Genomic DNA, 23487 nt, shown 5'->3' on the forward strand with positions numbered 1-23487 from the left:
TCAGCTTTGCCAAACAAAAAACCCTTGTTATAGTTTCAAAATACATTAACATAAAAAATTAATTTAGACATAAGGGTTTATTTTATTGTCTTTTGTAAATTCCTTATTTTTTTAAAATAACTTTAGGATTTGATTTTTACCAAGGTCTTATAACATGTGATATCCCTAGACTTCATCAAATTGTGAATCTAACTGTGCTTTCCAGATGACTGGCACTTTAAATTCTCCCTAGCTTTGCTATTAATGGTAAAAACACAAAGTCCCTCTTTTTTCTCTAAATTGGTCCAGGCTCCAAGCAGCTGTATTCTTGCTTCTCTGTTACTGATACAAGTGATCATTATATCTCCTCAATATGCCCATAAATTTTCAGCTCTCTATTATTCATTCTGCATTTCATGGCTATGTTCATTTGTAACTATTGACAAAAATGATTAATTATGGAAGTAGCAGCAGATTCACCATTTGTAAAATATATGCTAACACTAACAGTGTATTTTCGTAGGGGAAATATGGAGCTAACTCTTGAAGATTCTGTTTCTATAATGCTGGACAAAGTAAGACACAAAAGGGCCAAGGAAGTAGATTAAAATCAAAAGAGCCACTCATCACCCTTGCTTCATATCTGTGGAATATTCCTGGGCCTTTTGCTTTGTTCATCCAATATGATCAACTTGATTCAAGGATTTCTACTTGGCTTGGTGTAGGTCTCCCACTCAACCCACCCTGAGACAAATACTTTGTAGCTCATTTACTTAGGATGTGAACTCAGAAAGCACACATAAGGGAATGGGAAAAGTAAAACAAGGCAGAAGCCAGTAGAGAGTGTGTTATGAGTGCACTGTGAGCAGTTAGGACGGTGACCCAGAGGTCCTTCTGAGGACCCTATGAGGAACCATATAAAACATGCTTCACAGTTGTCCCACTGGGGGACAGGAATGCCAAGCTATTTATCCACTGACTTCTATTTTGTCCCCAGAGGTGTGAACTTGAGCCTAGTAAACTGTGGCATCTAAGAAAACCCTCAGAGAAGGAAACCTCAGAGAGATGAAGATGGAACCCTTGAGGCAGGAAGTTGATAATGGGCCTGGGAACTGTCCAGCAAGACCGCAGGTGAATAAGAGGTTATGCGGGAAGGCATTGATGGCATCTGCTACGGTCTCCTAGCTTTATTTTAGTGGCTGACCCAGTGTAAATGCATCATCTCTGAACACAGAGCTGTTCAATGGACACAGGTAGAATCAAATTCACTAAAAAAGTGTAAGTCATTGATAGAACTCTTTGTTTTTTCAGCATTGATTTCAGACTTCAAATTCATAACCATGGCACTAAGAAGCCAGTACTTCTTTATATAATACATGTGAAATAATACATAAATTGACAAATGTTATTTGCAAGGTCAACCTATAATTCCAAAATAATATATAAGAATAAATGTATTCAAGTTATATGTGTTTTCCTTTATTTTTCCTTTCTGAGTGATGAATTTGTTTCCTCTTTGAAGGTTTGAATTAGGAGGGAAGGGCTAGAGGAAGTGTGAGTGAGTCTTGTTTGTGGGGTATCTCTGCATTTTCCAAGCTCCTATTCATTTTCCTTTCTCATTCTTTTCCTTTTGTGTGTATGTGTGAATGCATTTGTTTCTCTCTCTCTCTCTCTCTCTTTTAAATCACATCCTCCTCTCTGCTATTATTCTAGTCCCAGCTACTGCCATCTTTTGCACAGGGGGAGTACAATAGACACACATGATTTTTTTTTTTTTTTTGCATCCACCACGGCTTTTCCCTCTCTATAACCTTTAGACTAATACAAAGTCTTTTTTTTTTTGTTGTTCAAAACTCTCTAATAGCTTCCACTTTCACCCTGAGTAAGGACTAAAGTCATCAAAATGACCTACAAGATAATGTAACTTGCCTCCATTCTTCCTGCCTACCAACACTTCTCTGGCTTCATTTCATATTTTCAAACTGCTGTTCCCCTTACTCATCTACTTCAGTTACCCCCTGATTATTCTTCAAACCTACACTGGGCATGCTCCCACCCCAGGGTTTTTGTACTGCATTTTTTTCCTTTGGAATACTCTTCCCCCAGATATCTATAAGGTTCCCTCTCTATCTTCTTTAGGCCTTTGTTCAAATTGCTCTTAATTGCTATTGTAACAACCCTTTTCTCCACCAGCCAAATATTTCTTATTTCTCTGATTATTTTCCTCTACAACATGTATCATCATCTGACATACTAGTTTTCCTTCTCATTTATTATCTGCTTCTCTCCAAAAATCTCTCCCCACAGCAGAGATTTTTGTCTGTTTTATTTTTATATTTTAATTACCATAGCTATAGAACTTAGAATAGTGCTTGCTGCATATTAGGCATTTAATACTTATGTATTGATTGAGCACATTACATTCAGTAGTAGAGATTTGGGTATGTATTTCTATCTATATATATGATTTTTTTAAGTAACAAGATTCCTTTTCACATATAATATAGAAAGAATAAAATTATCCAGGACACCAGAAAAAAGCAATTCCAATTTCACTGCATCAGAGATATAGAAAATTCTTATTGAAGAATTCTCTTTATATATATATTAACATTTTATCAAATGGACATTAAATCAAAATCTTAGTTTGAAGCACTTAATATGAAATTAAAATTGGATATCGAGATATATGTAGTATCCACACAGATGCAGAAAGAGACTAAAGCATGCAAACACATTAAAAAATACTAATGGACAACCTAATGCCCATTTACTAAGCTGGGAAGGCTGTAGCTTTGCATCATGGGATTGTGAGTGACTAAAAAGGCAAAGAAAAGATTTCCTACATTTCTCACCATTTGCCCACTGACTCCTAGTCCTATGGTCTCTATAAACAAAGATATTTCTTATAAAAGTGTGATTCAAATCCCATAAGCCAATGCAAGACATACAATGCATGACTTCTGCCTTGGCATTCTGTGCCATATTCCTCACAAATTCACCATCATTTTCTACAGTCGGGTACTGTAAACTGCATAGAATAACTACTGAGAATATGGGGAAGACATGCATGGTTCAGTGTAATCTAAGAACTGAAGTACACTAGTGTGCTAGTTTGCTTGATCTTACACCATCATCTAGCCACAGACAGGTGCTACAAATCCCAGAAGATAGCTGGAAGAAAGTGGGCAAACTAGAGGGTTACATTACAACTAAAACATATGTTATACATATATTTATAATACATATATAATTATATGCAATATAACGTAAGATTACATATGCTATATGTGATAATAGTTAACTAAAAGAACACATTTAATCATTAATTGTACCATATTAAGAGAATTATTATAAATTTCAAGAAGGACTAATTTCCCAAGACAAAAAAGAAAAATTTAATAACTGAAATTCAGCCAAACAATGAACTACTTTGAATTTTAAAACAAAGAAACCAGTTAACCAAACTAAATTTTTAAAAATTGCCCAAAATTTTATGTCAGATAACTTAAACATCAATTCCAGAATATGTAAAAATAAATGTCAATGGTAGCCTGCATATCAAACATGCCTAAAAAATAGAAAAAGCATTCTAATGGTCTTATAAATTCTATAATTATATATTAAAATATTGACAAGAGAATTTTAGCCTATCTAATTTAATAAAATCGAAGTGACAAGAGTATGGGAAAGTAGGCACATTCATGGAGTGTTGGAGGGAATACATAAGTAACTATGGTCAACATTTTATACAGTCTTCATCAATATGATTTAAATGTTTTTTAAAAATGTAGATAACAACACCTCTAAATACATCTCAATGAAATGACAACTGAAAAAAGGCACCTGAAAAGATGCTTTCTGCGTTCTTGTTTAGAGTACCAAATACTAATAATCCAAACATCCATTAGTAAGAGATTATTCAAGCAAACAGTGATGCATCTACTTAATTAATTATAATGTATCCATGATACATTAATGAGAGTGAGAATATGTACATATTTATATTTAAAATATTCAATATGTATTACTGCGTGAAGACAAATTAATTTATGCATTACTAGGTATGGCACAATATTACTATTGTGGCTGTAGGAATTTTGTTTTATTTTATTAGTTTTTAAAGATTTTATTTATTTATTCATGAGAGACACAGAGAGAGGCAGAGACACTGACTGAGGGATGAAGAAGGCTCCTCACAGGGAGCCCAATGTGGGACTCAATCCTGGCACTGAGACCAGGACCTGTGCCAAAGACAGATGCTCAACCACTGAGCCATCCAGGCATCCGGGATGTAGGAATTTTAATTTAAATAATATCTATAGCATTTAAAAATCTGAAAGATTATAATAGTAAAAGTTGTATAATTAGTTACCTTTAGAGTTGTTTTTAGTATTTTTGAAAAGTCCACATTTTCTATATTGAACAAAATCTTACTTTTGTAATAAAAAAGATTAAAAAGCAAGAATCGATTGAACTGTGGCATAACCCCTCCTTGAAGTAGATGGAACTTTAACCAGATATCCAAAGTCCAAAGATACTCAGCCTTTAGATAGACAGGGATTTGGGAATCAGCAACAACAAACCAAAATAGGGAAAGGCTGAAAGGAAAAAATGAAAATAAAAATGATTCCTTAAAGAAGACTCAAGGAGATTTCCCTTTTGGGATTAAGCTTTTATGTTGTATACTATATAGTTAGGATCTGTTTCATAGCTTTATGTTCTCTTTCATTGAGTTATCAATCTTTCTTTAGTTTTATATTTCATTGTAATTTTTAATTTTAGTTTAAAACCTAGTACACTAGTTTTCCTTATCAATCTTTGTTGTTGTTTATTCAGTTTTATCAATTGCTCTTCCAGATATAAAGATTATAATCAGTTTGTCAATTTTCCAAAACACCAAAAACAAAAAAGTTATCAGGATCTTCCTTAGAATTCATTAAACCTATAACTTTATAAAGTAGTTAAGTGGTATGTTTGTCACTCTTGATCAAAGAACTTGGCATGTCCTTACATGCATGTCAACATTATTTACCTAAATGTAAATAAGAATATAAGTTTTATTCTTTTTTTTTTAAGATTTATTTATTTATGATAGACAGAGAGAGAGATAGGAGGCAGAGACACAGGAGGAGGGAGAAGCAGGCTCCATGCCAGGACTCGACATGGGACTCGATCCCGGGACTCCAGGATCGCGCCCTGGGCCAAAGGCAGGCGCTAAACCACTGAGCCACCCAGGGATCCCCCTATAAGTTTTATTCTTATATCCAACACAAAAACTTTGTTTATGGAGTATATGTTTTATGTGGTGAATTTTCATTTTTTAACTTTTGTTTTTGTTTTGCCAGCAAAGAGGACACCTACTGACTTTTAATTTAATTGTGCTGGACTACCTTTATGACATTTTAATTAGTTCTTTGTTTTTTAGGATTTTCCATATAGATTACTGGAAATAGTTATCTTTTAATCTCTCTATTTTTTTCTATGTTACTAAAATAGTAAAATGATAATAGTGAGACAAAGACAAATCAGGTCTAAAGATGGTTTGTTAATGACTTTGCAAAGAAGCAGGTTTTAGATCAACAAATTCTATTTTCTCCTCCCCCATTAGGTTATTCTTTAGTCTTTATTATTTTCTAACTGGTATTTTAGTTAATTTCATTGCAGTATTCCTAATATTGTAAAGTGATGTTTTATTTTCAGGCTTTCTTGAGCAGTAATAAAATCATTTAACACTATAACTTTTTCCTAAGTATATTTTTGGGGTGTTGTTGCTCATAAATTCCTCATTATAATTTTAAGATGCTGTTACTCTTTGACCCATAAGTAATTTAGGATGAACATACACACAAACACATGCTCAAGTAGTAAAGTAAGTGTTTTCCTTTGGTTTAGAAGTCTTCATAAGTGCTATGGTTCACGGGTTCCTTTTCATTGTTGATTTGCGCTTTCTAATTATATTCATTCAGTATCTAATAAGCTACCTTTAATAATTTGGAATTATTTGGGTTTTGATGTGTGTATCCTTTAGGATTCATGAACATAAGCAACAGAAATTTATTTTGCTAACTACTACCCATCATTCCCCCCAAAAGAGAAAAAAAATTAGTTTGTTAAAAAAAATTGTAAGAACTAAGGCAAGTAAGTAATATTAAACATTGTAAAATTTCTGAGAATCTGGCTAAGACACTTCCTCTAATTAGGGACTCTCAAAAATACTTCAACTGCAATTTCCTACTTTGTCCTCTGCCTCTGCATTATTCTCTCCAAATTCAAAGTTCTAGAAAGGCATGCCCATTTGCTAACTTCCCAGCAGCCACAAAAACAAACTAACAAAAATGAACAAGAACAAAAACAGACAAACAAGAAAGAATTTTTCATCTGGCCTCATGCCAAATTTCATACATTGCTAGCTTCTTCCCAGATGAGAATGCTTCTTGGATGGTAGGTAGTCAAGTAATAAAAGGCCTGAGTATAACTAACGGTCAAAAAATGATTATATGGAGTGTTCATGATTATCCATTAGAAATGCATTTTAACTAACTGTTAATAATTTCTTGGTGCTGCAGCTCTACATAACAAGAAGTGTAGCTTTACCTTACACTGATCACAACCACAGTAGGATGCCAGAAACACTTGCCAAAAAATGCTGCATTTAATTTCTAGTTTCATCAATGGTACCTAAAAATTATAATTAAGATGTAGTGCTACAATTAATTCAAAGTTAAGACTATCTTGAAGTACAGCCAAGTCATCATTATTGAAGCTTTAATAGGTTGAATGTATAAAAGAATAAATAACAAGTGACAAGATTATTCCCAAGTAATTTCTATATGTTAAAGTGAAATTAGGGGACTACAAGCAGGATAGGTCAAACAAACACCACAGGGATGGTGGAATTACAAATTGATGCAATGAATTACAGTCACTGAGTTCTTGAAAGTGACAGACAAAACACTGGGTAAAGCAATCTGCAGTGCAATTGTTCAATTTCATTAAGCACCATTTAACTCATCAACCAAAGAGACAGAGCTGCAAATCATGAGAAGACTTGCCACTAGCATTCTCAGCTACCAATCAAGGGAAAAAGCTTCATTTTTGACTTCAAAATACATATTCCCAGTGTTAACATTGTGATTTAATTATTATTTATGTTTAAAAAGAAAATACTGAACTTTACAGGTGTTGAACACCATGCCTTACTAGATACAACTAGAAAGTGACAAAATCTGGATTCAAACTCCATTCTATCGGACTTAGAAATCTACATTTTCTCTACAGTGTAGTCAAGGCAGAAAGGGTAGAGGTGATGCACTGGCATTTACTTTTGGTCAAACAAGCTCTATGATTAAGGTGTCCTCAATATTCTTACAGGAAAATCCTATGGGACCTACTGAATTCAAATAGGCCCCCCTCTAAAAATTTTTTTCCAAGAGACCAGATCTAGGTTCTATCACATCTAAAAAAGATGACATGCATGCCTCTTCTTTGGCTTTAACTTCCCAACAATCATCTATCCGTATAATTTCACTGGCAATATGAATAAAAGTAAGAAACAGTCATTTATGTTATTCAAAGAGAAATGAAAGAAAAATCTCTGTTTAACTTTGCAATATGTTATATAATTTTTACAAGGATATACAAGGATACATACAAGGATAACTAAATGATTTTACTCTTATTCTTTCCTAAGAAAATATATTATAATAAAGGAAGCAAGGTGATGAAGCTGAATTAGATTTACAGGTGTTCATTTTATTGGGACACTACCATACTCAGTGTCATAGACAGATGTTTACAAATGCCTTTCAATAACCAAGTTTTGTTAATGTCATTAAATAACATAGAGATAATTTGTAGCAGTAAAGGGACATGGACTTTCATGCCAGAAGGAACAGGATCACAATCTTTTATTTTTTTTTAAGATTTATTTGAGAGAGAGAGAGAACAAAAGGGCAAAAGGAGAGGGAGAGAGACTCTCAAGCAGACTCTGTGCTGAGTGCAGAGCCCAACACAGGGCTCCATCTCACAACACTGAGATCACGACCAGAGCCAGAACCAAGAGTCTAATGCTTAACCAGCTATGCCACCCATATGTCTCAGGGTTGCAATCTTAAGACCACCACTTAGAGCTGTGGATCTTTGTTTTTATTTATTTATTCAAGACATAGAGAACATGAGAGAGGGATCACTAGCAGGGAGGAAAGGTAGAGGGAGAAGCAGACTGCCTACCCTGAGCAGGGAGCTCACTGCAGGACTTGATCCCAGGACCCTGGGACCATGACCTCAGTTGAAGGTAGATGCTTAATGGATTGAGCCACCCAGGTGCCCAAGGTGTGGACCTTTGAAAAACTTAAACACCTCTGATAGTCATTGTCTTCATCTATAATATGGTGAACATAGTTTCTAACATGCAATAATTGTTTATGATGTTTAAATCATGTGTCGAATCTACCTAACAAAATAAACACTAGCTATTCTTATAGCTATTACTAAGGAACACAAGAAATGAATTGTCTATACCTAAATATCATACTCTCCTAGATAATAATTTCTCTACTAATAATATACTTTCAAATTGATACAGATTACCATTTCAGCAATGAATATAAATTGAGTAAGCATATGGGGAAAAGCTTTTGAGGTTTAGCTCCTCTTATTTTTATTCAAAGGATAAGTTTTTAATATCTGGTATTTTTCTTTTGGATTGGTCTCTCCAACACTAGAATGCAATCCAATCCAGACAATTCAATATAAAAGACAAAGTAAAGGGGTGTCTTAGTCATGACAAGAGTAAAGTGTTATTGAGAATATTTAACTTTTTCTAAGGAATTGGTTAGAGATGTTACTTATTGTTATGTCCACTTACACCACAACTTTACATCTTTATTGGATTAAATGTAAATGAACTACATGAAGTATGAAGGAGTTACTTCTAACTTACAGAACTGAAATAATCGCATAAAACTGATCTATCTGTATGTTTCAGTTAGAAACACATAGTGATTAATCATTGTTTCTATTGAAATATGACGTATTTTTCAAAGCCTGGAACCTATATACAAAAGTCTAGTATTTCCACTGCTGGCCACTATAATGCTATTTTTGTTAACTAAAAAAGATAAGAGAAAAAAAGAACGATATATTTGTGATATGTATGCAAAGATTTTATGTGTTGTGGATGAGATATATAAAGAAACACAGCATTTTAGGAGTTAAAGTACAATCTTTTGAAATCTTAGTGTAATAAGATTTAAAATTAAATAAATTAATTAACTTCTTTAATATGTGATTTTTTAATTGTGTGTTAAAATACTTAGTTTTTAGTTTTTAGAAAACAGTGGATTTTTCAAGTAAAATGCTTTCTGGAATAAAAAAAAAAAAAATCTGATGAATGGTTTTTCCCCCTTCCCTCTCTTCCTTCCAAAATCTACTGAGCCTCTGTTTGCCAACAATTGCGAAATTAGAGAAGAAAGCTCACAGTTACATGACAGACAAATATGAGTAGGTAAACAACTATATCAGCTGTTATAAGAATCTCTGAAAAATATTACGTTATTATATCAGTCAATCCTCTAAGCACTTATGATTAGTCATTTAATCCCCATCACACCTTTATGTGATAGCTACTACTACCATCTACATTTCACAAATGAGGAAATTGAGGCACAAAGATTTTAGACAATTATGGCCATACTGCACTACTAGTAAGCAGCAGAATTTGAGTTTGACTCTAGTCAGAATGTGTACTACTACTGTGCTATACTGTCTGATATAACGACAAGATAATTCGGGATGTAAACCCAGGATTCTATAGAAACACAATTGAATACATTTATTTTCTCAAACATATCTGTTTGTACCACATTGCCTGTATCTGAGAACTTCTGATTAGTTTATAAGGGCAATCAATCAACTTCAGGATGAGAAAAATGCCTAGCAAAATTTTAACAAAAATGCCTTTGCATAATTGGTGGATGAATTTAAACATCCAGTATCCAGATTGATAGCTACAGACCAGGCACTTTTTCCCTTAGAGTTTTTTATCTGTGAGGCATCATTTGCAGCTCTGATGGTTGCTAAATCCTTGCAATAGATCTGACTTGTGAATTACTGAATTACTGTGGTAACCTAATATTTTGGGAAATACAGGCATATTAAATCACTGTTTCTCCTCGAAATGTCATTTTAACACTATTCTAATTTTCAGTGAGAACCAACAAAAATTAGACACCACAAAATAATAATACAGAGTTGAGGTTGGAGAGTAAGCCTGCTTCTTGATTCTGCCACTGGCCAATTGGCTGACCTTGGGCAACATATTCTATTCCTTTAAGCTTTTGTTTTTTCAATTTCTAATATAGACAATGATGTTAATTCCAGTAAGCATTACATAGATGATGCAGGTAGAGTGATGGCACATAGGATACTGATAATCCAATCAGTATTAGCCATAAAATCACATCTTGGAATAGTGAGCTTTTGTGAAAAACAAACAAACATACAAAACCCCAAAGCTATAGTTATATACAACAATAACTACAGTATTTTAAAATAACTTGTCTTTGTGTGTGTCTCTGTGTGTGTATATATATATGATATATATATATATATCATATATATTTATATCTTTATTACCACTGCATAGTAATTAATAGATGATGTGCTCACTAATGGCAGGGACTCTGTCACAGTCAACAATCCAGAACCTAGGGTTTTGTCTGGCACAAAGTTCTTCAATAAAGATTACTAAATTGAAAGTGCCTGAAGAATAAAACCTAGAGAAAGAAGGTGCAAGCTTTGCATTTATTTTCCCATTCTAGCTTCTGAATAATGCCAGTCTCCTCTGAGAATTCACCAGCTTCCATCCGGGGAAACCGACAGGTGTATGCAGGGTACAGGTTGAACTACGGAGTTGACAATGGGCTAGGCACCAGACAAGACTTAAAAGTAAAAGGTTTTTTGGTGAGTTTCTAGCCTCCCTACTTTATCCAAATTCACAGTGACCAGTTACTGGGTATTTTGGCTAAAGCTAAGTCAGGACAACATTGTATGCTGGATAAGAGCTTGCAGTTAGTCTAGGGGTCAAGGCATAGCCACCAAAGGCATCCTGGCCACAAACTCTCTGTGTCTGATTCATCATAAGAGACTGATTCATCACAAGAGACTCTGCCTGTTGCCAGGCCAGCTCTGAACAACTCAGAGACATATTACTCATCCTATTCTATGTTTTACTATACAGTGATCACATTCTTTAAAAATAATCAGAAAGCTTAATGTTTTCATTAGATTTGTGAATGACTAATAATCTCATGGCATTTATTTTAAATGGGCTTCCAAATTACTGATGTATGTTGGGATTTTTTTCATGTCACTTTTTGAGAGGGCATTGTAAGTTTTCATTAAATGTCCTATATTATACATCATTTTCTGGCAATGTTACAATCTTATTTTTCAATTTTAATAAAAAAACTTCACTGTTTCATAACTTCGAGGGAAAGAATACTTTCTGCATGTAGTCCTATAAAACAGAGCAAGTTCATGAGTTTTCAAACTGCAGGCTACTTAACAGCCTCCATTTGGTAATTATAGAGATTTATATCCGTCTCCTCATCCCCACAAAATTCAGAGCTGATCTGTCCGGTTGACTTAGAGACTGACTCAGAGGTCTCTACATTCATTATCTTTGACAATAAGCTGTTAGATTAGGTTAATGATTTAAGACTAGTATATGTTTGGAAATGGGAGAAAGAGGTTTAAAATTAATTTATAGGAATATAATCCACTGGTCATTTTCATGTTTCATCAGAAGATATTTTAGAGGATGTCTCAATAGTAATTGATCACATTGAGGTGACAAAATGGACTGTCCTTGCTTTACTAAGAAGAGAAGGAAGTCATTCATCTCCCTTTAGGCTCAGACTTTCAGTATAATCAGACAGTTTATCATTTATCAAGGAATTAACACTCTCTAAAAGTTATAAAGAAGAAGTACACTGGCACACTACAGATGCAGTTCATGTTACAAGTCCAAACAATGCCATCCATATTGAAATGTTGTGTAGTTTTTATTCTCACATCAAAGAAACTATAGCAACCCTGTTTTTTTTTTAATAGCTCTTAATATTCAACTACAAAAATAAATTTCTTCTTTAACTCCTTCATGAACTATCAGGATGGTTCATAGAGCTAATAATTTCATATGAGAGTCACAACATATAACATGTACTTTTAAAAAGCTGTAAAAATAAATAAAAAGCTATAATTTTTTTTAAATCTATGTTTTTCAAGGTTTTGTGTTTTAAACAAGTGAAATGGATCTGAAACAAAATCACTGGAATTGCCTAATACAAGGTTAGTAAAACCATTCTATTCTAAAGTTGTTGCTGTATTGATACGGGAGAGCTTGGTTCTTGTGTCATAGAGTTGAAGAATGAAGCTCACTGACAACAGAGTGAGCAAAGCCATAGAAGTTTATTAAGCAGAGATACAAAGAAAGCTCTCAAATGGGAGAGAGGTCAAGATAGGGTTGCCACAGAAGATTTTTATGGTCTGTCTTTTATAGGAAACTGACCAGGGAGCTTGGCAAATTTCTTGTCAATATAAGGGTGGATTTGTAAATATCATGTCTATATTTAAAAGAAACATGGTGGATATGTAACAAACAAGATGTTTTTTTGTAAATATCATGAGCACAAACAACCAGTTCCCTTCTCTCTGGTTAATATCACCTCCATAACATTTCTTTACATCTGGGATTTCTGTGATTACTTAGTAGCCCTTAAAGGGGGATACTCTCTAATATTTTGGAGCTAGGGAGCCAGGTTTATTTTTCTGTTTTTACTGTCTTAACTCTGTTATCTTGGGATGGGTAGGAGCCTGACTCTGGGACCTTTCCTTATCTTTCCCTGCCTAGCCCTGTCTGCCCCTAACTCACTCCTACATCAATACATTACCTGTAGATTTTCATATTAATATTTTGGTTCATAACTTGTATTGTTTAATTATTAATAACAAAATAAGTCAATTTCCCTTTGGTTTACATCCTAATTCTATATTACAAAATATCAATTTAAGTATATATACTTTACCATCTGTTTTGAAAATGTTTTCAGAACATAAACTCATTGGATTAATTTTATTTCTGATCAATGATGCATTTACTATTATTTATGAATGACATTTAATTTACATCAAAATATTTTAGAGTCCTTTCCTATTATTAATTAACTTTTCAAAAATTTATTTATTAGATTTATTTCTTTATTTAGGAGAGAGGGTGTGTGTGTGCATGAACACACAAACAGGGGTAGGGGCAGAGGGAGGGAGAGAGAGAATCTGCTGCAATCTTCCCATTGAGCACAGAGCCTGATGCAGGGCTCAATCTTAGGGCTCTGAGATCATGACTGGAGCTGAAATCAAGAGTCAGATGCTTTTGTTGGTGGGTAGGGACTACACTTACACCAGATGTCTTCCTGAAGACCACTGCTGGGGCCACAGTTGGACTTGTGTGTGTGGTGTGTTCTCACTTTGGAGTGGTTCTGACCCCTTCAGGGCTACTTGCACACTGCCTGACTTGTGACAACAATTTGGATGGGCTTTGACCAAGGACCTTTGGAGGGGACAGGTCCACTAGAGAGTACAGGGGTAGGGCATGTGGTGTTAGCAGGTTTGTGCATGTCTATTATGGGAGGAGATCTGGAGCTGCTTTAGAAAACTCCTGCTACAGAGATGGAGGGGTTAAGTCTGCAGTAGAGTAGGGGAATTAGGATCCTGTTGCAAGATACCTGCAAGGTCCCTATCTGCTGTGGCAGGGGACCTGCAGACTCCCTGATGAGGCTTGCTATGTTAAACGACTGAGCCACCCAGAAGACCTCTAGTATTAATTAATTTAAAGCTAGCATGTAGAGTAATATAAATTTTAATTTGCCATTAAACCAATTTAAGATATATATTTATATGGATTAAAGAGATACTTTTGGGACTCACAACCTTTCTATGCACATACATCTAAGTCAGTGCTATGCTGCTGTATCCTAAAGACCCTGTGCTGTGCTGAATTTCTTTTTTCTGCTCTCAGAGATAGCACGGGGAATAACAATACAAGAAGGGCTTGCAACATCAGGTAGGAAGGTCACCATCAGTACACAACTCTGTGCATTTAAGGCAGATATGTCAGGCAACTTCTCTTAATGAGAACAGTTTTACTTCCAAGCATTAGTGCTTCAGCTTTTCATATGAGAGAAAATAAGAGACATGTTTTCTGAGAATACTCAGTTATGGCACTTTCGGGGGGGGGTGGTGAACCCCTAAAATCAAGAGAAAATGAACATAAAATTTAGGTCACTGCTAAATTAATATTTTCTCTGTGGGTTTTCCTTTACCAATTGCTTTTATATGCACTTCCCATCTAAGTATTTAGGCTAAATGCATTTGAAAATCTTGCTTTTCCATTGATGCTCCATTAGCAGGAGTGAACTCTGCTGCATCAGAGTCTAAGCTATTCTAAAGCAAAGAGGAGGTTGCAGGACCTATGTACTCAACAACAAATCATTCTGATTTTATTCTTAAGTCATGTCTGACACTCTTTTTCTTCAGTGCCTTTTGACTTCTGCTTCAGCAGAAGTCTAAATTTTTGCAACATGTGAAGTTGATGTCTAAGGCATTTTTAGCTTTTTTTTTTTTTCCTGTAATGTGTGAACCTGAGGACTTCTTGTTCTCTATTTCATCCCAAATTGATTTGTCTCAGAGGACTAAATAGGGCCTACCAAATTGAATCGGATTGCTATTCCCACCATCTGTATGTTCAGCATCATATTCCTTTATTGATGTTAGTCATGTGTCTTATATGGGAAGATAAATGGGAGAAGTTTTAAGTTGTATTTCTTCAGTGACCCAGGAATCAGAAACTATGGATATTTCTTCTTTTTTGTATAGTCTCCTGGAGTCCTTGTTTTCTTTGTTATCCTCGTTAAATGTTGCTAAGAAAGGATATGGAGATTCTGTTTTGCATATCTTGGCATTTCTCAAATTACTAAAAGCTGTGCTCAATAAACCTCTGTGCTCTCTTCTCTCTTTCCTCCATCTTCAATCCCTTTCTCTCCCCTTGCTCCTTCTTTACACAAATAAGCATGTTGTTTGCTGTCTGAACAAAGGAGGATCCTTTGTTTTTGATTCCAGAGCTACAGTCTTTTCTCCTTTTCATCTTCACATCCAAAGTGTTTAAAAAATGCAGTTGCTATCTTCTGTCTCCATTTCTTTACATCTATTTTTCTGTTAAAGCAACAGTGACCTAGGACTATCTAGTTTCAACACTGAAAATCCCATAACCCAGGAGATTCCTCAGTCTTGGACAAACTGACACAGCTAGTCACCTTATATACAATAACCCATAATCTCTACCTCCAGTCACTCTTCAAATTCTGAGAGTTGGGGAGCCTGGGTGGTTCACTTGGTTAAGTGTCTGACTTCAGCTCAGGTCATGATCTCGGGGTGCTAGGATTAAGCTCTGTGCCCCCCCAATACACACACACACACACACACACACACACACACAGTGGTCAGGCTCCCTGCTCAGTGAGGAGTCTGCTTTTCCTTCTCCCTCTGCCTTTCCTCCCAGCTTGTGTTCTCTCTCTCTTTCTCTCTCAAATAAATAAAATACTTTTAAAAAGAACAGTCTGAGAGTTAAAACTCCTGTATTTAATATATTCTCCTCTATTTTTTTTTACAATCTCCCAGTTCAAATTCCCATCCACTCATAGCCTATTGTACCAGCTTCCTCAATAAAACTGACTCCCTTACTCAACTACCATATTATATTAGTCTTTATAAAAGGCAAATTTTATTATGTTACCCTGATTCCTTCACATTCTAATAGATTCCCTCTGAAACACTATAAAACCTGAATCGGATACTTTACAATCTTGTCCTTGCCTATTTGTATACTCTTGCCTGCCATATCTTTTTTCCTCCATAAGCTCTATTCATATATTTCATTATTCCTGCAATATGCTATTGCAGTCTCACATTCCTACTGCTTTGTACATGCACTACCTGTTCCCAGAATCCACCCTTCTCAAGACTACCTGATATATCCTATTTATCCTCCACTTCTAAGCTCAAGCACAGACTCCTCTTGGAATCCATCCATGGTCTTTCAGGCAGATAATAGTTCTTGCTTTCCTCCTGTACCTTATATATTCTTTCCATTTAAAAAAATACCTCACTGCATTAAGATAGTCTGTTTCTCTTTGCTACAAGACCCTTAAGGAGAAGTGCTATGTGTTCCCCTTTTTTATTTATTTATGATAGTCACACACAGAGAGAGAGAGAGAGAGAGAGGCAGAGACACAGGCAGAGGGAGAAGCAGGCTCCATGCACCGGGAGCCCGACGTGGGATTCGATCCCGGGTCTCCAGGATCGCGCCCTGGACCAAAGGCAGGCGCTAAACCGCTGCGCCACCCAGGGATCCCCGTGTTCCCCTTTCATATTCCCTATACCAGCAGAGTTTCTACGTCAATAAGTAATTGCTGAATTAATGCCTTATGAAGTAATTGCATTATTTTTATAACTCTTAAATTTAGGAGGCAGGGTGGATAAAAGTGTATAAGCAAGATCTTGTAAATAGAAACTTACCACCATTCTTTTACCCTCCATGCCCTTGCACAATTATTTTATAAGTTGTATCCAGTATCTAAAGAATGACCAAGAAACATTAGACTTAAAACCTAGAAAAAGGTTGATAATTTGCTTACTGTTCTTGCATCCCATATAGACAGGGACTTATCTGCAGAACCTGTGAGAAGAGTGTTGGAGCAAGGAAAAAACTCAATGCTGTTCACAGAATCTGTATGTCCGTACAAAGTGCATCTGCATCTTTCACTGTATAGAGAGAAATGAAGAGTTCATGTTTTAGGAGTTAGCACCTAAGTGTTTCTTCTAACTTTACACAATGCTAATGAAGATAATTTAAGTACTTGAGGCATGAAGTAGTTTTATAAATGGCAAAAATGTACATGAACCACATTTTAAAGGGAAATTCTATAGTCATCTTCTATCCTAAGCACTATATAGAATTAGCAGCATAAAACTGACTAAATTTAAGTTAACTTCAATTTATAAAGTCACTTGGTAAAGCCATCTTTATACTGTTCATTTACTCTGTCTCATGAAATGACTACATAATAATTGTCCCCATCTAATAAAGGGATATACTAAGAAAAGAAAATAATGAAATAGAAGTGTTTAGGCTTCATCCTAAACCCACTGAATCAGAAACTCTGAGGTTGGGGCTTAATAATCTGTATTTTAAAAGTTTTCCAGGTATTTTGGATGCATGGTAAAGTTTGAGAACCACTGATCTAAACTATTAGAAATAACTGAGAAGGAAAGAAAACTCCAGTTTTGCCTTTTGCCAATTTATCGAAGGATTTTTTTTTTTTTTTAATGAACAGGATATATACAGAGCAGTACTATTCCTTGTTTGTAATGCTTAATTGCTTTTAATGAACTTTCCAAACCTATTTTAAAATAGAAAAGAGTGGAAGCAGGATAATTAATAATGATGAGAACACAGGAGTCAATATAAGCACATTTCCAATATGATAACCAATTAGTTAAGGTCTGATCAACTGGCTCCTCTCTGGCTTAAGCCATGTCATATTCGGTTAGTATCGTATAGTGGGAAAACCTCTGCAATGGGAGCTAGGAGACTGAGTTCCAATCCTAATTTTGACAAGAACTAGCAGAGTGACCATGGTCAAGTTTCTCAATCAGTGACAGCAATCTTTCCTATGAGAATGAGATTACTTAATTTGATGTACACAGAGTGCCAATCCAGCTCCAACATTCTAAGATTCATTGCTGAAGTCTGTAAATATAAAGGGGAAAGGAAGAAGTCAAACAGTACAGCATCTAAGAACTGTTTGGAGCAAAGTTTGTTCCTCCTTACTTGATTTTTGGCATTTTTTAAAAAATGAAGAGATACTAAGATTGATGTGTATGTTAATATGTATGTGGGTTACTCAGTGACACTCTCTTTGATTGAAACTTTCTATATAAAGATTAAATATTATATTAATATCAGGAACAAGGAAATAAAATTAATAAATTCATTAATAGGGCCACTTTGTAATTGTGTCTTTATCTCAATATTTCTGAGAGATCTTGATAGTAGTTTGATTATTAAAGTTGATGATATGTGTCAATATATATCAGAGGTCAACAAACCATGGTCCATGGTCCTATTTTTGCAAATACTGTTTAATTAGAATATGCCAATTTGTTTACACATACCTATTGCTGCTTTCCCACTACAATAGCAGAGTTGCATAGTTTTAAGAGAGACCACGTGGTTCACAAGCTTAAAATATTTAATACCTGGTGCTTTAAAAAAATATATTTGGATATTAATAAATATGCTTGGATTTTACTTATTATAGTTTTTTTTGAGATTAGTGCTAAAACATACAGAATAAATTACTTTTTTATTTTTAAGGAATTATTGTTTTTGTAGAAAATTTATCTGCTATTTTCTAATGATTTCCAAAATATAAGTACAAAACATTTTTTAAAGGTTTATACTCCAAAGCCCACGTTGTTGAAATAATCATCTTTAACTCTTAGAGTAATTGTTCCAGAACAGTAATTGTTCTCCATAGCTCTAAGGAGAGACAGAGCTTTACAAAAAATAAGAAGTATGAATTTATTTTATTAAGGTGGTAAATTATTGGAGCATCTGGGTGGCTCAGTCAGTTAAGCATGCGACTCTTGATGTTGGAGCAGGTCATGATCTTGGGGTCACACTGTGTTGGGCTCCACACTGAGCATGATGCCTGTTTAAGATTCTCTCTTTGCTACTTCCTCTACTTGCATTCATATTCTTTCTCTCACTCAAAAAAAAAAATAGTGAAATAACAGTAATATAGAATTTAATCATAAAACAAAATAAGCAGAATTAAAGGCATTGCTCCATCAAGTAAATATTTATTACAAGATATCATTCTCTAAAAGACATCCTAACATTAAGACAAAAATATTAAAATTTTTATTTTTTTCACTTATAGAAAAGTACAATTTAAAAAGGAAATGAACAAATGTATAATTCCTCCCACTTTTCTTTTACCAACCTCCCAAAACCTTGAAATCATATTGTTAATATTACAACATCAAAAATCATAACACGTATTTGGTCAATCATCACAAATCTCATAGTTATTTAGTGCCCCCCATCCCGTCCTCCCAGTTTTTATTTAATATATATTTAAATTAATCCTCTGCACCCATACTTTTTACATTTTCTTGATCATTCGGTACTTCAAGAGGAATTTTGACTGGCTATAATACCTGACACCATCAGTTCTCAAATTTTTGTAAAGAAATATTCCACTCTTTGTACCATGGGCAAAGTCTGAGGACAACCTAATCTCTCTTCCCATCTCTGCCCAACTATGAATGATTTGCTTTCACTGTATCTTTAGTTTTTTCTCTTCCATTTATTCCACTTTTTTCTTCTTTAGAAACACCAACAATGTTTTATTTTTATTTTGTCTCTTTCTGCCTATACATTTAACATTTTTACTATGATACTTATATCTTTATTTTTTTCATTGCACAGCTGTTCTTTATAAGTCTCAATTGTGTTTATTTTTATTTGGGTGTGTGTGAAGTATCAAAAGCTTTTATATATGTTTTCTACTTCATTTACTTCCTAATATTTCTTAGTCTACTTTTCATATGTATGTACTGTCTTATAAAATCATAATGGAATGCTTTAGCACTTTTGATGTTTTATTATAGAAAATACATTTTAAAATAGCACTTCTGTAATTTTTGAAAATATAAAGTACTGTTTATGATTTTTTTTTACATTTTTAAATTTAAATTCAGTTTGCCAACGTATAACACCCAGTGCTCATCCCATCAAATGCTCTTCTCAGTGCCTAACATCCAGTTATCCCACCCTCCTCACCGACCTCCCCTTCTGCCACCCTTTGTTTCCTAGAGTTAGGAGTCTCTCTCGGTTTGTTTCCTTCTCTAATTTTTCCCACTCAGTCCCCCTCCTTTCCCTTATAATCCCTTTCATTATTTCTTATATTCCACATATGATTTAAAATCTATGATGATTGTCCTTTTCCAATTGACTTATTTCACTTAGGATAATACCCTCCAGTTCCATCCACATCAAAGCATTGGTGAGGAATATTCCATTGTATACATATATCACATCTTCTTTATCCATTCATCTATCCAAGGACACTGAGGCTCCTTCCACAGTTTGGCTATTGTTGACATTGCTGCTGTGAACATTGGGGTGAAGGTGTCCCAGCATTTCACTACATCAGTATCTTTGGGGTAAATACCAGTAGTGCAACTGCTGGGTTGTAGGGTAACTCTATTTTTAACTTCTTGAGGAACCTCCACACAGTTTTCCAGAGTGGCTGCACCAGTTCACATTCCCACCAACAGTGTAAGAGGGTTCCCCTTCCTCTGCATCCTCTCCAACATTTGCTGTTTCCTGTCTTGTTAATTTTCACCATTCTCACTGGTGTGAGGTGGTATCTCATTGTGGTTTTGATTTGATTTCCCTGATGGCAAGTGATGCGGAGCATTTTCTCATGTGCTTGTCGGCCATGCGTATGTCTTCTTTGGAGAAATGTCTGTTCATGTCTTTTGCCCATTTCATGATTGGATTTTTTGTTTCTTGGGTGTTGAGTTTGATAAGTTCTTTATAGATCTTGGATGCTAGCCCTTTATCTGATATGTCATTTGCAAATATCTTCTCCCATTCTGTAGGTTGTCTTTTAGTTTTATTGACTGTTTCTTTTGCTGTGCAGAAGGTTTTTATCTTAAGTTTCAATAGTTCATTTTTGCTTTTGTTTCCCTTGCTTTCAGAGTGTGTCTTGCAAGAAGTTACTGTGGCCAAGTTCAAAAAGGGTGTTGCCTGTGTTCTCCTCTAGGATTTTGATGGATTCTGGTCTAATATTTATATCTTTCAACTATTTTGAGTTTATCTTTGTGTATGGTGTAAGAGATTGGTCCACTTTAATTTTTCTGCATGTGGCTGTCCAATTTTCCCAGGACAATTTATTGAAGAGACTGTCCTTTTTCCAGTGGATATTCCTTCCTGCTTTGTCAAATGTTAGTTGACCATAGAGTTAAGTGCCCATTTCTGGGTTCTCTATTCTGTTCCATTGATCTATGTGTCTGTTGTTGTTTTTTTTTTAAAAATTTTTATTTATTTATGATAGTCACAGAGAGAGAGAGAGAGGCAGAGACACAGGCAGAGGGAGAAGCAGGCTCCATGCACCGGGAGCCTGACGTGGGATTCGATCCCGGGTCTCCAAGATCGCGCCCTGGGCCAAAGGCAGGCGCCAAACCACTGCGCCACCCAGGGATCCCTATGTGTCTGTTTTTGTGCTGTTACCATACTGTCTTGATGACTGCTTTGGAATACAGCTTGAAATCCGGCATTGTGATGCCCTGGGCATTGGTCTTCTTTTTCAATATTCCTCTGGCTATTTGGGGTCTTATCTGATTCCATACAAATCTTAAGATGATTTGTTCCAACTCTGTAAAGAAAATCCATAGTATTTCGATAGGTATGGCACTGAACGTGTAAATTGCCCTGGGTAGCATTGACATTTTCATAATAGTTATTCTTCCAATCCACGATCATGGAATGTTTTCCCATCTCTTTATGTCTTCCTCAATTTCTTTCAAAAGTGTTCTGTAGTTTTTAGAGGACAGACCCTCTACCTCTCTGGTTAGGTTTATTCCTAGGTATCTTATGCTTTTGGGTACAATTGTAAATGGGATTGATTCCTTAATTTCTCTTTCTTCAGTCTCATTGTTAGTGTATAGAAATGCCACTGATTTCTGTGCATTGATTTCGTATCCTGTCACACTGCTAAATTGCTGTATGAGTTCTAGCAATCTTGGGGTGGAGGTTTTTTTTTTTTTTTTTGGTTTTCTATGTACAGTATCATGTCATTGGCAAAGAGGGAAATTTGACTTCTTCTTTGCCAATTTGAATGCCTTTTATTTCATTTTGTTGTCTGACTGCTGAGGCTAGGACTTCTAGTACTATGTTGGATAGCAGTGGTGAGAGTGGATATCCCTGTCATGTTCCTGATCTTAGGGGAAAGGCCCTTAGTTTTTGCCCATTGAGAATGATATTTGCTGTGGGCTTTTCATGAATAGCTCTTACAATATTGAGGAATGTTCCCTCTATCCCTACACTTTGAAGAGTTTTAATCAGAAAAGGATGCTGTATTTTGTCAAGTGCTTTCTATGCATCTATTGAGAGGATCATATGGTTCTTGTTTTTTCTCTTTTTTATTGCTTTACAAGTGTTGAACCACCCTTGCTCCTGGGGAAATATCCCACTTGGTCATGGTGAATAATCTTCTTAATGTATTCTTGGATCCTATTGGCTAGTATCTTGTTGAGAATTTTTGCATCCATATTCATCAGAGATATTGGCCTATAGTTCTTTTTGGTGGTGTCTTTGTCTGGTTTTGGAATCAAGGTAATGCTCGCCTCATAAAACAAATTTGGAAGTATTCTCTCCCTTTCTATCCTTCAGAACAGCTTTAGTAGAATAAGTATTATTTCTTCTTTAAACGTTTGGTAGAATTCCCCTGGGAAGCCATCTGGCCCTGGACTTTAGTGTCTTGGGAGGTTTTTGATGCCTGCTTCAGTTTCCTCGCTGGTTATTGGCCTGTTCAGGTTTTCTATTTCTTCCTGTTTCAGTTTTGGTAATTTGTGAGTTTCTAGAAATGCATCCATTTCTTCTAGATTGCCTAATTTGTTGGCATATAGTTGCTCATAATGTTTTAAAAATCGTTAGTATTTCTTTGATATTGTCTGTGTTCCTTTCTCTTCTTTTCATGATTTTATTAATTTGAGTCTTTTTTCTTTTTAATAAGGCTGGCTAGGAGTTTATCTATCTTACTAATTCTTTCAAAGAACCAGCTCCTGATTTTGATCTGTTCTACAGTTCTGGTATTTATTTCATTGAGTTCTGCCCTAATCTTTATTATCTCTCTTCTGCTTGGCTTAGACTTTATTTGATGTTCTTTCTCCAGTTCCTTTAGGTGCAAGGTTAGCTTGTTTGAGTTTTTTTCCAATTTTTTGAGGGAGGCTTGTATTGGGATGTATTTCCCTGTTAGGACCACTTTTCTTATATCCCAAAGATTTTGAACAGTTTATTTTCATTTTCATTAGTTTCCATGAATCTTTTTAGTTCTTCTCTAATTTTCTGGTTGACCCATTCATCTTTTAGTAGGATGCTCTTTAACCTCCATGTGTTGAAGTTTCTTCCAAATTTCTTCTTGTGACTGAGTTCTAGTTTCAAAGCATTATGGTCTGAAAATATTCAGGGGCAATCCCAATCTTTTGGTATCAGTTTAGATCTGATTTGTGACCCTGATTGTGATTTGTGTATGTGGTCTATTCTGGAGAAAGTTCCATTTGCACTTGAGAAGAATATATATTCAGTTGCATTAG

General features: G+C 35.1%; 1 protein-coding gene and 1 long non-coding RNA gene across 12 annotated transcripts in view; one reads left to right on the forward strand and one right to left on the reverse strand.

The window, feature by feature from the left end:
• LOC140625490 (uncharacterized) overlaps positions 1–12334 on the forward strand; it is a 189824-nt gene extending 177490 nt beyond the window's left edge. For 2 of the 3 annotated variants that reach the window (XR_012024819.1, XR_012024820.1), the window contains one exon: positions 977–1389. This is a non-coding gene — a long non-coding RNA (uncharacterized lncRNA). Of the gene's footprint in view, positions 1–976; positions 1390–12270 lie in introns of those variants that run through there. The other variant, XR_012024821.1, reaches the window with a different exon arrangement.
• Positions 1–23487, reverse strand: part of SPAG16 (sperm associated antigen 16) — a 908675-nt gene that overhangs the window by 335031 nt on the left and 550157 nt on the right. For all 9 annotated transcript variants that reach the window (XM_072812774.1, XM_072812773.1, XM_072812772.1 and 6 more), the window contains one exon: positions 16734–16860. In XM_072812774.1, coding sequence (XP_072668875.1) covers positions 16734–16860 — 127 coding nt within the window. The remainder of the gene's footprint in view (positions 1–16733; positions 16861–23487) is intronic.

This window comes from Canis lupus, chromosome 36 (assembly GCF_048164855.1).
Source record: "Canis lupus baileyi chromosome 36, mCanLup2.hap1, whole genome shotgun sequence".
Taxonomy (NCBI): Eukaryota; Metazoa; Chordata; class Mammalia; order Carnivora; family Canidae; genus Canis; species Canis lupus.